The sequence below is a fragment of the Abramis brama genome, assembly GCF_963993115.1.
Source record: "Abramis brama genome assembly, chromosome: 10".
NCBI lineage: Eukaryota > Metazoa > Chordata > Actinopteri > Cypriniformes > Leuciscidae > Abramis > Abramis brama.
In genome coordinates, this window is record NC_139972.1 from 27,524,743 (window position 1) to 27,541,451 (window position 16,709).

At 36.9% G+C, this 16,709-nt stretch overlaps 1 protein-coding gene across 1 annotated transcript in view; it reads right to left on the reverse strand.

The window, feature by feature from the left end:
• The window catches only part of st14 (ST14 transmembrane serine protease matriptase), a 36,744-nt gene that overhangs the window by 1,870 nt on the left and 18,165 nt on the right, over positions 1-16,709 (reverse strand). The window contains exons 5-18 of the mRNA XM_084127196.1: positions 16,173-16,345; positions 15,568-15,603; positions 13,797-14,025; positions 9,812-9,948; positions 9,410-9,513; positions 8,421-8,530; positions 8,045-8,175; positions 7,783-7,887; positions 6,893-7,000; positions 6,379-6,492; positions 5,481-5,600; positions 4,009-4,189; positions 2,650-2,921; positions 2,245-2,381 (exon numbers count right to left, since the gene is read on the reverse strand). Coding sequence (XP_083983322.1) covers positions 2,245-2,381; positions 2,650-2,921; positions 4,009-4,189; positions 5,481-5,600; positions 6,379-6,492; positions 6,893-7,000; positions 7,783-7,887; positions 8,045-8,175; positions 8,421-8,530; positions 9,410-9,513; positions 9,812-9,948; positions 13,797-14,025; positions 15,568-15,603; positions 16,173-16,345 — 1,957 coding nt within the window. The remainder of the gene's footprint in view (positions 1-2,244; positions 2,382-2,649; positions 2,922-4,008; positions 4,190-5,480; positions 5,601-6,378; positions 6,493-6,892; positions 7,001-7,782; positions 7,888-8,044; positions 8,176-8,420; positions 8,531-9,409; positions 9,514-9,811; positions 9,949-13,796; positions 14,026-15,567; positions 15,604-16,172; positions 16,346-16,709) is intronic.

Genomic DNA, 16,709 nt, shown 5'->3' on the forward strand with positions numbered 1-16,709 from the left:
GTGTGTGAAGCAATTGCAAACATTTTAATTATTATTGTAATCACTTATCATTTATTATTTTGTACCTCTAATTTAAGCTGCTTATTTACTGTGTCATTTCATTCCATTACTATTATTCCTGAATGATTTGTTTTGTGTGTAATACAATTCGGCTCTTAATTACTTTGCCAATATTGCAATGTAAACAGACGTGGCAATAAAGCATATTTGAATTGGGAGGTGAAAGAGTAAAGAGAGAGAGAGAGAGAGAGAGAGAGAGAGAGAGAGAGAGAGAGAGAGAGAGAGAGAGAGAGAGAGAGAGAGAGAGAGAGAGAGAGAGAGAGAGAGAGAGAGAGAGAGAGAGAGAGAGAGAGAGAGAGAGAGAGAGAGAGAGAGAGAGAGAGAGAGAGAGAGAGAGAGAGAGAGAGAGAGAGAGAGAGAGAGAGAGAGAGAGAGAAAATCTATGAGCTCCTATAGCTGGAGAGAAAGACAGAAAGGAGTCACAAGACCAGGACCGGAACCTGTGCGAGGAAAAGAAGATTACACTCAGAATAAGAGAGACGCACAGAGCGTTCAGAAGGGGAAAGCAAGATGAATAACAAGTGAGATAGAAGTAGAAATTATGGAAATCAGCTCATTTAAATATCAGGGAACAAGGTAGAATAATTAATCTTCTCCACTACGAGGGTGTACACACACTGCAGGAAGACAACAACATTAGCTGAACACTTTGATGGCATTATGCTCATGTCATATTTGTACTGTAGGTGTTTCTGAATGAATAGAACAGGATGAAAAAGGCTTGACAATGCATCTAAATGGCTATTAAACCACCTTGAATTCATTACCATTCAATAAATGTGTAATCTTTGCGCATGTTTTAGTTAGAAAGCTTTTTAGCTGCATTGAGGGTGCTGCAGTTCGCCACGTTGACCAACAGAAACTTTATACATCACTACACTATTAACAGTGGACCCTTTTCCCCAACAAAATTCCGCCTAAATCCAATGTGACGCCACCTATAGACATGATTCTTTTTTCCCTAAAACATACCATCAAACATTTACAAATATTTTATTATTTATATTATTAATATAATGATTATAGACATGACTTTTTTTCCCTAAAACATACCATCAAACATTTACAAATATTTTATTATTTATATTATTAATATAATGATTTGCATTATTTTATGTTGCATTAGATTGACAACATTTAAAAATATAGTCCATACTCAAGTCACTTTGAAAAAAAGTATCCGATTTTTTTCTACAGTACCGGTCAAAAGTTTGGAAACAAGCATAATACTACTAGTCTCTTGTGCTGATAAAGCCTGCATTTATTTGATCAAAAATATAGAACAAAAACTGTAATATTGTGAAATATTATTTCAATTTAAAATAATGGTTTTCTATTTGAATATACTGTAAAATATAATTTATTTCTGTGATGCAAAGTTGAATTTTCAGCATCATTACTCCAGTCTTCAGTGTCACATGATCCTTCAGAAATCATTCTAATATTCTGATCCATTATCAATGTTGGAAACAGTTGCTTAATATTTTTCTATAACTTGTGATACTTTTTTCAGGACTCTTTGATGAATAAAAAGTTTAAAAAAAGAACAGCATTTCTTTTGAAACAATACACACTACTGTTCAAAAGTTTGTTATTATTATAATTTTTTTTAAAGAAATAATACTTTTATTCAGCAAGGATGTGTTCAATTATACATTTTTAATATCACTTTTTATCATTGTTATAAAAGATTTCCATTTTGAATAAATGCTTTTCTTTATAAACTTTTTATTAATCAGTGAGTCCTGAAAAAAATATCACAGGTTCCAAAAAAATATTAAGCAGCACAACTTTTTCCAACATTGATAACAACTGAGTATCAAATCAGATATCAGAATGATTTCTGAAGGATCATGTGACACTGAATACTGGAGTAATGATGCTGAAAATTCAGCTTTGCATCACAGAAATAAATTAGATTTTAAAGTATATTCAAATAGATAACCATTATTTTAAATTGTAATAATATTTCACAATTTTTGTATTTTTTTTTCCTGTATTTTTAAACAAATAAATGCAGGCCTGATGAGCAAAAGATACTTCTTTTAAAAACATAAAAAATAGTAATGTTTCTAAACTTTTGACCGGTACAGTACATATACTGTAAGTAACCCAGATCGAAATGAAAATATCAGATTCAGTGTGATTTCATAAAAAAAAAAAAAAACGTGAATGTTTTTTTACCTGACAAGCGTCCACACCTCCGGTAAGGTAGCCGCTACACATCATTCTAGAGGTCAACTGACCTTCGGTCACCATGTTGCATACTGTATCATTAATCACCTTAACTTCTGCTTTCTGCAGGATTGCTGCAGCACTTCCTACAACACATACATAAATCATTAGTCCTATGAGAACCATTCTAATACCAAAAAGCATCTTTACTCTCAGCCATAATTTGAAACATTTATTAGAATTAGTTATGCGATTCCACAAATAACAAAATCGTATAACAAAAGATGTGCTAAGTGACACTGAGACAAGGGATTGATAAATGTCAAACTTGTGAGGCACAATTCCAAAGGTATCTCATGAAAAAGCGGAGCTCCAAACGCAAAGGGCAGCCCTCAGGCACACAAGCTGTCTCACCTCCCTCTCGGAGCGCGCCCCAGCCCGTCACAAAGCAGGAACTGCCGGCTGAGAAAACGTGGGTCGATGCTGGAAGGCAGATGGGATGCACGGTGTTGCTGAAGTTCAATGGCTGGCTCAGTTCCAACAAGGAGATGTCATAATCGTAGGTCATCTCACTGTAGCTTGGGTGGGTGATGATGGTCTTCAAAGTACGCTGCTGAACAGAGCCGTCCTGGATGTTCTGGTCCCGCAGACCACTGTACGTCAGCCAGTTGGATGTCATTTTGTAGCTGTTGGAAGAGAAAATGAACACAATGTTGTTTTGGAGGTTAGTTGTTTAAATCAGATGTTTTGAAAGGTCAACATCAAATGGATTTGAACGCCATTTCAAGTCTGTATTTTGACAGGCGATCAGATATAATGAGAAAAAAATAAATAAATGTACGGTCAGGATTGTGAAAAGCTGTGTTTATAGGACCAGTTTTGGAATAATTCAGAAGTCTCTTGTGCTCTCCAAGGCTGCATTTATTTGATCAAAAATACAGTAAAAACAGTAATATTGTGAAATATTATTACAATTTAAAATACCTGTTTTCTATTTGAATATATTTTAAATATCAGTGTCACACAATCTTTCAAAAATCATTCTAAATTTTTATGATTTTGTGCTCACTAATCTATTATTACCAATGTTAAAAACAGCTTTTGCTGCTTATTATTTTTATGGAATTCTTTAATGAATGGAAGGTTAATATTGTGAATATTTCACAAAATTACTGTCTTTACAGTGTTTTTAAATCAAATAAACACTGCCTTGGTGAGCATAGGAGACTACTTCTTTTCTTTTTTTCAAAAACATAAAATCCTAATTATTCTAAACTTTTGACCGGTAGTGTAAATGAAGAGGGATTGAAAAATAACTGGGCTTGGTAATTTCAGCTGAAAAGCAAAGTCATTTCAGTGGTGGAACAAGTTATTACATTTTGATGAAAGACATTTGTGCATTGATGTATCATTCACAAAAAAGACCAGAAACGTTTATTAACTAAGTAAAATGGGGTCAATTTTGATTTCATGGTGAAAGCATAGCTCAGGAGAGCGAATTATCTTTCAGTTCAGCTTTCGGGCTTCAGTCTCAGAAACATGTTGGAATAACTCATCAAGGTAAAATATGATTTTATGCTATGTCTTGTGCTCCACCTGCTGGCCAATGAGAATAAATATAAGCTCAGTCTTTGACCAAAATGTTTGAGCACACATTTAATGGAGAAAGATACTTAGCAAATGTCTAATTCATGCCTCTGATGATAATCAACTACAGCTAACAGACTAAATTAAGCAGACCAACTAAAACAGAGATGCAATAAACCGACTCACTCTGCACTAGGCTGGATGAAGCAGTGGGCAGCACAAAGCAGCCATTTGTTGGAGATGATTGAGGCGCCGCAAGTGTGTCCGTTGGTCTTGAAATGTAGACTGACCTGCCACGGCCATTCACCCACATCTGCGTTCTGCCCACCCACAATGCGGTTGTGCTTGTATGGCCGGACTCCACATTCTGAAACCAAATTGTAGGAATGGCTCAAACACAAAGATAGACTTCAAGAAAGACAACAGAAGAGATTACATTGGCATGCTGAGATGAGAGGTTAAGGAGGTCTTGTTCGAGACCAGCAGGGATTAGATCAGAGGGCTAGCTGCAAAAAAATGTTAGCACTGAAAGTTCGAGTTTCTCGAAACATCTGCTCTGACTCACAGGACCGTCGGCCTTTAGCGGGACTCAAGCAGAATCATAACAAGGCAGAAATATGGAGAAATGAACCACGCTGGCTGATAAAAACACAATGAGGAAAGGAAAAAGAAACTAGCAACCCTGAGGCCTATAAAAGAAGTAGAAATAATGAAGAAATGTCAAGTAAAATTTCATAAAATAAGTATAATGGCTTTGGGCTTTAATGTGATTTTTTTTTATCCACACTAATTACCACATTGTCGATTATTCAGCAACTTCTGGAAATGACAATTGTTTTTAAAGTTTTGAAATGCGCTGAAACACCAAAAGCTTGTGAAAACACTGGGAAACTCATTATCTTCAAATAATTATGCAATAAAGACACTAGAGCTGCATGGGCGGTAATTGTATTCTCTTACATATTATATATTAGAAATCTATACTGTTTCATAACTAAAATCTATAACTACTGTAAGTGATTTGAACCATTAGATGGGTTTTCTAAAAGAGATTTTACTGTGCATTTCAAATTAATATTAATAAAAGCTGCTTTTTTGCCATAATCTAATCGCTGCTAGTTGACCTAAATCTTAGAATAAATTATAAGACTGTAGCACATCACTTCAAGACCGTCTGTTGTTAATGGTAAAATCTTTGCCATAACTGATGTGCCTTTAAATTAGCACAAGATGATGATCTACATCTTCAAATATTGGCTGATACTGATTCATAAAACAACAACAACACAGATAATCCATATCATGCAAATTGTGCATCCCTAATTATATTTATTTTTGCTGGGAATTCGATGACAAGTATAATATAATATATAAAATAACAAAATATATAAAATAATATAAAATATATGACTGGATGAGCCAATCATTGTGAAATAGCTGAAATACACACCTGAGCACCAGAGTTCAATTATGTATTTAACAAATATCTCATGAGCAACAGTGCTGTTCTAAATATCATCACAGCTGCAAATTAATCAAAGCTCTTAATATTGAATAACTTTGTGTGTTGAATGGTTACTGCCCATGTTTTGTCCAGACTAAGAGCATCTTCACCTTTGTTTGTGAGTGAAAAAAATACATTAAACAATGTGACTTACTGCATCCCTCTTCATCTGAACCATCTGAGCAGTCGTTTTCGCGATCACACTCTGCGTTCACTTTGTTTACACACTGCTTGTCTTTACACTTGAAGGAGAAATCATTGCAGAGACCAGGCGCTAAGAGAGGAAGAGAGCATAAAGTAAAACTTGAACGAATAAACCATCAATTGCAGCTTCTTTTTATCATCAAAGACCTGAAAGACCAAGCAAGAGCCAGCTTATTGATCAGGCCTATTGATTGTTGGATAGGTCACTTATCTCTGCTGAAGGATACAAAAACAATGAACAACTTTGGGATAGAAAGAGTGGGAGGTAAATAAGGGCTGAACAAGTTGGAAAAGACCAACGTGTGTGATTTCACTACAGTTTCAGCCTAAGTGTTGAAGCTATTGCCATCACAAGAGTCTAATTAATGCATAATTAAAAGCAGGTTAATAATGTATGTAACGGTACTCGATATTTATTGTGAATGTAAATGTCAATTTGATAGCTACAGAAGGGGATAAACACAGCCAGTAGAAGATTATTTAGAAGAGAAAAGAAGATGCAAATACAGCAGCTTAATGGCTGAAAAAGTCTGATTAAAGTTCAATTTAAAGCATTCCGAAATGTCCTAAAACTTTTAATATTTTAGTTCACCTTTTCAGTGGCTGGCCATTTACTGTGATGACAATCTTTTAGTTTTTACCTAAACTGATCTTTCTGACAATAAGATAACACACACAGCATGGTCCCAAATCTCACTCAGTACTAAGTTAGTTTATTGCTTGTGACCAAGTCTGGTTCTCATAATAGACATTATGCAATGCAGATAAGCTTACAGAACAAACTTGACCAACCTAGTGTTAAGCTCTATGGAAAGGCAGTCAGTGATCAGTAAGTTAAATCCACTCACATCCTAAGCAGGAGACCTCATCGCTGCCATCAGCACAGTCATTTTTCCCATCACATACAAAAATCTGTGGGATGCAGGCGCCATCCCCGCACCTTTCCTCAGCCGTGCCACACTCTAGGAGGAACAACAAAACAAAGCCTTATCAAGTGTCCTTCAATGGTAAAATAGAAAGTGACCTTTTGAAGTATGCAACAACGAAGCAAGTGTTAAAGGTGTACATATGTTGACGTTCTCAAAGAAAATCCCAGTTTAAGGTAAGTTTGTCTTAAGCTAGTGTTTATTTGAATCCCAGAAAACAGCTGATCGTGTGATCTCATCAAGATCCTGCTTTACTAGGCCACTGCTTGATCTGTGTGAATGCTTAGTGTATCCTTAAATGGGTTTTGTTTCATTTAAATTGACTTCCTTTTGAGCAGGGTTTCCAAGTGGGGTTCACTGCTGAAATGTAAATGCTGAACTGAGCAATAAAAAAATAAATAATAATGTTTGTTGAAATGTAATAGGAGAAACTCACCGCAATGTTTCTCATCACTGTTGTCGCCACAGTCATTCACTCGGTCACAGACAAAGAACTGAGGCCTACAAAGGCCATTACTGCAAGTGAACTGTTCGTCATCACAGTCTGAAACATTAAAAACACATTCTGAATAATGCAAAATTTATGTGAAACATCACCTAACTTTGTCAGATATTAGTACAATGTATAATGTCCTGAAAAGGTTATTTCAAATAACAGATTTCCAAGTATTCCCAATTTCAATGGCTAATGATAGGTAGCAAACAGGATGCAGAATTATATTTAAGGAAACAGAATGTACATGTAATTTTTTTTCAGTATGAATTAACTTCCTATTTCCAGAAACATTTAATGATTTAAAAAATGATCAAAACAGCATTCATTTTATGAACCAAAAACACCTAAATTCTCAGAATGCTATCATTTATAATTACTTATAAATTTAATTTATAATATTTAATTATATGTATTATATTTATTTATATAATAAATACACAATAAATATAACTGTTCAAATGTTGGTGTTAATGTTCTTATTAAGTTATCTGAAAACAATGAGGTGCTGTTTGGCAAAATATTCATTGGTTTATTCCAAACTTAATTAGGAGGAATCTGTCCAATCAGTTGAAGAAAACAAGACACTGTTGTTTCAGTACTTGTAAACAATATAGATACTGATCTGTATATTATGGAATAAATCAGCATAATTCAATTATTGATGCAATTATTTATCATTAATTTTGACTGATGAATTATCTGTGTTGTGCATCTTCCTGTCATTCCAAATCAATATCCCGAAGGACAGGGCTATTCCAATTCAAGCTCTAATTAATAAATTGAAAGGTATAAACTAAATGTTACAACATCCTGACAGGGGTGAGACTTACTGCAGTTTCTCTCATCACTCATGTCTTCGCAGTCGTTCCACCCGTCACAGTGCTGCTGTTTTGTGATACACAAGCCTGAGGTGCACGCAAACTGACCAGGGCAAGCTGGAGAAGAAAACAGGAAGACAGCCAGGACTCAACGCAAGAAGAAGTGAAGGAGAGTTCTAATGATAGAATATGATCTGTCTTGTTTGAAATATTCCTGGATCAAAAACTGATCACTGCATTTAGATGGTCATATTGAAACACTGGGCTTACGTACGGTTTACAGGGTCATAGGCGGTGTAAATGATCCTGAATCCCTTATCAGTGTAGGATTCATCTGAATGGAACTTCACTTGCAAGGTATTGGCGGGGCTAGAGAGCACAAATCTACGTCTCTCCCCACAATACCTTCAAAAAAAAAAAGAGAGAAAGGAAAGAGCTGTTAATATAATAAAACAAAGGCTAAGAAATCAACAACAGAAACTAAACAACTAAAGAAGAATAACCAGAACAACAACAAAAAGAATGGCCAACAGACTGCTCCTCTGGTTTAAAGATACAGTAAATTGAGCTTTATGCCATTTTATAGATTGTCTGACAAGAAACAATGAAATCTTTCTGGCTGTCATGGCGGGACAGATGACAGAACTTACTTTTTTCCCAGCACCTCTATGTAGTCTTTGTGACAGACGTTATTGTCCACCCCCGGCTCTTTCACACGGAACATACTGAACTCAATCTTTATTCTTTTACCAGCAGGAACCTGCAGAATCCACATGATAGTGTTCAGGGTTATTTTCAAAAAGACATGAATCAACAAACACTTCAAAACGAATAGTTCATCAAAATATGAAAATGTTCATCACCATCATATTGTTCTAATCGCATATTATTTCCGTTCTTTTGTGAAACACAAAATGAGATGTAAGGCAGAAACGCTATGCAGAGATGTTAGCTGTTTCCCGGAAAAATAGAAAATAATAAAAACAGAGAACCAATATTACATCAAATTAAGAAATACTTGAAAACTGAACTCAAATATAACTTTTAAACACGAGTAACTCATTTTAAAACACGAGTACTCTCTTAACCCTTTTCCACCAGAATGGTTCTCGTTCTGGAGCCAGAACGTGTTCTCGGCCAGGCGAACTGGAGCCTGTCTCGAACAGGCTGCGTGTTTCCTTGAGGAACGAACGGTGATGTAGCGCTACTATGTGTTGTTTATCTGAATATAACCAGTCTAAAAAAAAACATGGAGTGTCCCGGTGTTTGTGCAGGCTACACTTCTGTTTTGTTGTTCACAGCACCGAGAGTGATTCTAGCGTACCAGCAGCTCACATAACCTGCCCGTACTCTCATCGGTCTAAATTGAAACTGAAACCCTAGATTCACTCGCTCTCTTGCACACTGGGTCTTCTCTCGCGCGTGAGACAGCGGCAACATTTCTCTGCCCCCACTCCTCGGCTCCGTTCAAGATCAGCAATTTATCAAGAATCGGCACGGAAGCCCCTTTTTTGCAGTGGAAATGCGTGGAGCGGTTCGAGCACAGACACAGGCTGGGAACCCGCACTGGAACAGTGTCGGTGGAAAAGGGGTATCTGTTAGTAAACAAAAAAAAGTGAAACGGTGTTGTGAAGCTTACATTGATGTTCCACTTGCAGTCCACCAAAGGAGGGTAGAAACTAGGGTAATACGGAGAGGTGAAGTTTCCTGTGGAAGCAGTCAGATCTGCTCCACAGCTCACAGCTAGAAATGAATATGGTGGGAGGGGGAATGAATGGGAAAAAGTTATTAAGAAACCAACATGAAACACTTTCTAGTCAATTCAACATTCTTTTTCAAGTTTGAAGACCGCCATGACAGTCACAGCAAGCGGAGTGATACAAACGGTAAAAATGCGCTGATATTGGGGAATTATTGCACGGCTCTCAGCCAATCAGATTCGAGAACCAGAATGAACTGTTGTATAAAAATACTTAATCTGAACTGGATGATGACTTTATAAAATGCTAAAGCATTTGTACAGAATGATTACAAGTTTTACCAGTAGTAGTAGGAATGGCAGAGTAAACCGCTTTGAATCCTGGTTTCCGGACCACGTCTGTGACCAGGTTGACAAGCATGATGTTACCAGAAGAATCAACCTCAAGAGGATTTGTAGGAGGGCGAAGTCCACACTGTCTGTGATGGAAAGAGTATCAGAACTGTGACAACTGTATAGAAGAGCATTGTATTATTGCACACCTGTGTGGATTATAACCCGTGAAGAGAGTATTATCAATACGTTTGTTCCAAAAATGAAAGACAATATAATATAAATATAGCTGTGACCAGCCATTAGCAGGGCCAAGCGCAAGAAGAGGATAAGACATGCCAACATGGCTGGGAGTGTCAGACCAACTGCAGCAAGTAGCAATTAAAGACATTTAAAGATGAATTTAGGCAAAATGGCTGAAAAAAATCATATACAGTAACTAAAATTTTTATGGATTATCACTTTCAACCAAAAGGTGGTGCTGTCTCGAAACCTTTTGAGTACATTCAGGGCATGGTGCCGATGACTCGTACAGAGTTTCATAACGATACGCTAATGTGTTCATAAAGTATAACATTTTATATCACAATACTGTATTGAAGTCAATGGCAATTTCATGTTTTGTTCGATTATAGCGCCAACAAGAGGCAAAATCCCACATTTTTTGTCAAATTTGTGTCTAATTTGGTGAAAATATCTAATTTCGTTTTGGAGTTATTGACATTTGTATAAACACATAAAAAAAGACCCACACCTGACTTTGTTTGCATTTTCTTGCCACTTACTCTTAATATTTTGTCACATGGGCATTAGCATTTAAACGACCTATGTTTCCAAACTTCCTACGGTGGTTTCGTCTAGATCGTCTTGAGCACTGTGCCGCTGTTCATCCGACTGTTTGTACTGTACTGTATTTTATTTTATTTTTCTAAACCGTTTTAATTATTCTTATTTCTTTTTATTATTTTAATTTCTTCTATGTAAAGCACTTTGAATTGCCATTGTGTATGAAATGTGCTATATAAATAAACTTGCCTTGCCTAGATCAGTTTAACGGTTTCGAAGATATTGGCAAATGTTTTTAAAGCGCTAAATCATAACGCTACACAAACAGTAAGGCGAAACCTAGCATGTTTGGTATCGTTAGACTCGGAAGGGATTCAGGAACCTAAGGAGATGACTCCCGTGAAAATAAGTCAACCACACACAGAGTTATAAGCATTTGATAAATAAATTGTGCCACTAGGTGGCACTGGTTTGAAACTTATCTGGCTCCTTCAGGACATCGTACTGTTGGCCCATACAGAGTTTTGTAACGATATGTTCATGCGTTCTTAAAATACAGCATTTTGGTAGAAAATTCTAAATGGCCGACACCTAAAATGGTCAATAGGCCAATATCAGTTGACTCGGCATGACGCCCCGATTCTAACAAGACCACTTTTATGATTTTTGGACAAACCATTTAGAAGTTCTAAGCAAAAATAGCCATTTTTCATATATCCGGACCAGTAGGTGGCACTGCGCCGAAACGCAGCATGTAGCCTCAAGTTATACTTGTCATACGTCTGTTTTCGCAAGCGCTACATACAAAAGTAAATTTTTTGAACAAATTAAACTAATTAGTTTGTGTGTTATTCGATAACGGCTGGGTTTATAAAAAATATTTGAATAACTTTTTGCCCGCATTGTCTGAAGAAGATTGGATTAAATTTCATGAAAATCAGACAAACCATCTAGGAGGAGTTCGAAAAAGTAGTTTTTTCGGAGAATCATCTTGAGCTTTTTTGTTTCCAGCCCTTATGGTTCAAAAGTTGAATCTTTGGACAGTTGGTGGTGCTAGAGGGATTGAGTTAGAGACTCCAAATTTGCTATGGTGGCAGTTCAGACTGTTCTCTATCAGTGTGCCAAATTTCATAATTTTTCCCGCAAGCAGTTATATGGGCTGCCTGCCATAGACTTCCAGAAGCAGCAGAAGCAGCAGAAGAAGCAGAAGAATATTCCGCAACTTTGGTGCTTGGCCCCTAAATATGTGCTGCAAGTGCATTCTTTCAGCCTTTATGAGTATACAAGCCTGTAGATGACAGATATGACCTTTAAGGTATGGACAAAAACTTTAATTTAATTAAAGGGGGTCTTTAAGATCATAAATTCCGTCAAAGATGTCCAAACTTTGTACCTCACTAAATTAAATCAAATCAAACTTTAATTACAGAGTCAAAGTCAAAACCAGTTTAGAAGCCTTACTACAGACACACACACACACAGAGAGAGAGAGAGAGAGAGAGAGAGAGAGAGAGAGAGAGAGAGAGAGAGAGAGAGAGAGAGAGAGAGAGAGAGAGACACACCTGGGGCGTAACAACATTATTAAGAACTGAATGGCTGTGTCACCGTATGGCTGAGCAGTGTTGTGGGTATTATGTTCAGAGCCCACTGGCTTCAAGATACAGTTTGCGACCTATACACTTCAGGTGATTTGTTGTGTAGCATAAATACACCAAGAAAAGAAAAATAAGCGCTCCTTTCCTAAAGCCTGTGATAAGGTGACTAAAAAATGGCATGTATCTGAGAGGTGCTAGAGAGAGGTCTTAACAAGCCAATCTTCAGCTAGAAGACTGAGGCCAACCATGAAAAATGAAACTGAATTGAAAAAAAGTCAAGTAACCGCTGCCAAGCGATGAGGGGGCTTTGACCTTAACGTATAGAAGATAGATAGTGCTATATTTCCTAAACACTATGGTTTAAAAGTTTGTGGTGAGTATTATTATTATTTTTTTTTTTATAAATTAATATTTATTTATATGAATAATACTTTTATTCAGAAAATACGAATTAAATGGATCAAAAGTGACAGTAAAGACTTTTGAACATTCTATTCTCAAAGAATCTTTAAAAATGGTTTCCACAAAAACAAAGCAGCTGCAGCACAGAAATGTTTCTTGAGCACCAAATCAGCATTTTAGAATGATTTCTGAAGGATCATGTGACACCGAAGACTGCTGAATAATGCTGAATAATAATGCTGAAAATTCAGCCTTGCCATCACTGAAATAAATTACATTTCAAAATATAAAATGCTTATTTTAAATCATAATAATATTTTACAATATTACTGTTTTTTTTTCTGTATTTTTGATCAAATCAATGCAGCTTTGGTGAGCAGAAGAGACAAAAAAACTAAAAAAACATTTAAAGCGTTTTTTTTTTTTCTCTTTTAAATTTGAGGTCCCTAAAAGTGTGTTTTTATTTTTTTTTGTTAAACTACCGGTATGCTAATTTTTTTGTTAAATCAATAGAATGTCACAGATTCTTTCAGTAGAGGATAGCTGGTGTGGTGGATTTTTAATAGATAAAATAGTCAACTGTATATCAAACTAACCATGTCTCTAACATCTAACCTTATTTCCTTTTCAGACCTAACATGATAACACTTTGAAACACAATGTACTAAAATGTTGTCCTGTGTTTTTGAATGTTGTATGTTGTGTTTCCATACCCCTTTTACTTTGGTTGTGTGAGTGTAAAAACACCACATTTGGGAATTGAAACTAGACAGATGACAAAATTTGAACCTTGTGATTAACAATGAATTAATCATTAAAACAAAGTTTGCTTTACCTGGTAACAGAAGCGTTTGCATATGAAAACCAATCAAATTGTGGGGAAATTATGTAATGCAGTATGACATTTTTGCCATACCTCCTTATTCTATAAAAACGGTTGTATTCTTTTAGCTGGTGGGCTCAAGATCCTCCGGCCTTGCTTTTTCTTGGGGGAGATTCTCTGAGAACTGCTCGAGAGATCCTCCGGCCGTGATTAAAGCATTTAAAGGACATTTGCTAAGGTCTGTTTGTCGATTGGAGACAACCCAGATAGTTGGGTTTAGGGAAAAATCTACGATACTGGTATTTAACTCAGAATATTGCTATAAGCAACACTGGTATACGTTATGACAGGAAGTCAAATCTGAGGTTTGAATGCTGCATATACTCACCTTGTGATGGCATGAGTGCTGTCAGGACTGAGAGAGTCGTAGATGGCCACATAGTCATTGGCACAGTCATCCTCGATGTGGAAGGTCTTGAATTTGACAATGATATAGTAGCCTTTAGGGGCACGAATCTGCCACTGACATCGGGAGTGAGCTGGGTATTTCTTAGGGTGTTCGGGAGATGTAAATTCTTTGGGAGTTGTTTCAGCAACAAGACTGTAAAAGCATTTATCTGACAACAGAAAAAGGAAAAGTAGAAAGATCTGATCTTTGCTGCATGCTGGTATATACATTCAAACCATGTACTCGACAGATACTTCAGATGAGTGCTTGTATACTTGTATTTCCCTAAATGAGCAGTATACAACAGATGCAGATCCCACAATGCAATTTTCTAAAAAGTCATCTACTTGCATATGTTGAAAATATGTGGAAATACACAGTGAAAGTTCTAGTATATTGAGGAGAAGGTCAAGAGTGCATAATAACAGCCTCTTGCTGATGATGGAGAAAATTGGAACAAGCACATGCTAAAACTAACTTGAGGAATAGTGGCAGGCATAACAATGGACATTATATCTGCTTAGGAACAGAGGGGTATATGCTCAGCAGAGATATGAAATCAACCAATCATAATGAAGTAAACATGTAACCTTTTAATCAAGCTATTTTTATAAATTCTTTCAAGGGATGAATATTTGTGCATTTTTCTCTCTGTTGTCGTGACTGACTCTTTGCCCTCTTCATCAATTATCTTTTTTTCCCATTTGTGGTAAGAGTTATCTGGATTCGGGTCTGGTTTATCAAGTGAGAAAAAAAAACAAGGGGCGGGACTTGATGTTGATGTTGATGTCAACCCGGAATTGATCAATAGAATGTGGCCGTTGCAAAACTAAATAGAGGCATATTTGATCAATCACTGTGTGTAATGTCCCAACTCCAACCAAACAGACCACGAAGTAACACCCAAAACGCCACCATAACCACAGAATTAAAAATTAAATGTTCTGAAATCGTTATCTTGCTGTTAATTATTGTCGTCATGTTGAATATTTATGATCAGAAATGCTGTTGTGCGGTGGGAACCCCAAGGACAAACACACATGCACTCAGTAGACTGTAATGTGGAATAAAACCACACCCAATCAGAAAGCGAGCTGACGGAAGATCGCCATTTCTTCTTGCCAGTCGTCCGCCATGTATGTTTACTCTAAAGTCACGTTTGACCTCAAGAGATTTTGCAGGATTTCCAGTTCTCACAGACGGGACTCTGGTTGTTTGTGAATGGAATCTGTTAGTGAGTGTCTTGGTCATATTGTGGCACTTCAAACAACAAACATAACTAAAATCGATGATTTTTTTTTTTAATCGTCATGTTCGTGGTCTCAAATTTAGAAAATCTGATTAGACTTTAAAGATCTTTCAGCGTGGGTCAGCCTTTAATTGAAGTAAACGGGTCTGTTTTGCTTTCATGTTGACTATAAAGCCAAAACCAAATTGCAATGCACTTGCAGTTTAATTCAGATAGTTTAAACATTTGTATATAAGTGCTGTTGAAGAGTTGTACATTTGCTTTCTGTGGTTGAAAAACAGGTTTTTGAGATCTTGTGTGTTGTGCACAGTAAGGTAAGTGGAAGGGAAAGCGAGCGAGAGACAGAGTGAGCGTGAGATGGAGGCGGGCAGGCATTTTTCAGTGAGTGACAGGAGAGAGCACGGCAACCCAGGTGGAAAATTACAGTGCAGCGGTGACTGAAATGGGACACACTTTACTCACTGGATCTGGGGTCCCTGGCCATCCGAGGGTCTGTGGCTGCAGAGACAGAAAGAGAGAGAGAAAATGATGCATGCTGTCCTTTTTTCAGTCCTCTTTCCTTCCATTTTCCACAGGCCTGTCAGACATTCTGTTCCTTCTCCTCCACCCCTCACCTTGACTGCGACGTTCACAAATACCAGTCTCTCACCTCACTACAGCGACATGAGTCTCCGTACAGATATATAATTTTAAGCAGGGCACTGAGGTGTCACTCAGGCCTGCTGCTCTCGTGTATATAATGCAAATGGGGACTGGAGAAGGACAGACAGTAACAGCTTTTTTTTTTGTAGAAACAGAGAATTACTCTGTTGCGTTGAGCCGCACATTGGAGGCAAGTCCCTACTGTTATCTAGAAAGTTATTAAAAAGCATCAGCACTCCTAAAGGAGCCATTCCAATTCGTTTTTTCATTTATATACATTAGTCGTGGTATTTTGCTACAAAAACAGTCATAATGTAGTTTTCCACAACCATTTTCAATTTAATCTTCCTTTATTCACCCTAATTACTGCACTGTGACTCTGAGAAGCAAATATGCTCTTTCTTTGTAATTAGCAATCATCTTACGTGAAGCGGTGATGTCGCTGGAAGTGATTGCGACGCTCCCGAAGCGTTTGCCCTCCTGTCGGATGTTCTTCTGCAGAGCCTCGATCACACGCTGCTCTGTCAGCTCTGGGACGATCTCCTGGTCCATCTCAGGAATGTCAAACTGAGACCAATGATACGCTAAGGTTCCTTCACTGCAGATGAATGATATTGACATATTACTGAATGAAAGTAAAAACAACTAGATTTTTTATGGTACTTGCCCATGCAAAACTCACTGTCAGAAGCTAGGCTATTGTGTGTTGTTGTCAGGGTGTTTCTATGCAGCTGCTAAGGTGTTTTTTTAAATGGTTTTAAGGCTGTTGCTATGCTGTTGCTAGGGTGTTCTGGGTGGTTTCTTACTGACCCAAATGAAAATGAGCCCATTATCTATGATACTCTGATTCAGTGTAATGAATTTTTGTCCTGTTTTTATGGTCCCTTACCCTGAGTATGAGCAACAGTAATAGTTGAACTGGAAATTAATAATTTGTATTCTATTAGGGTGTTTTTTTTAAC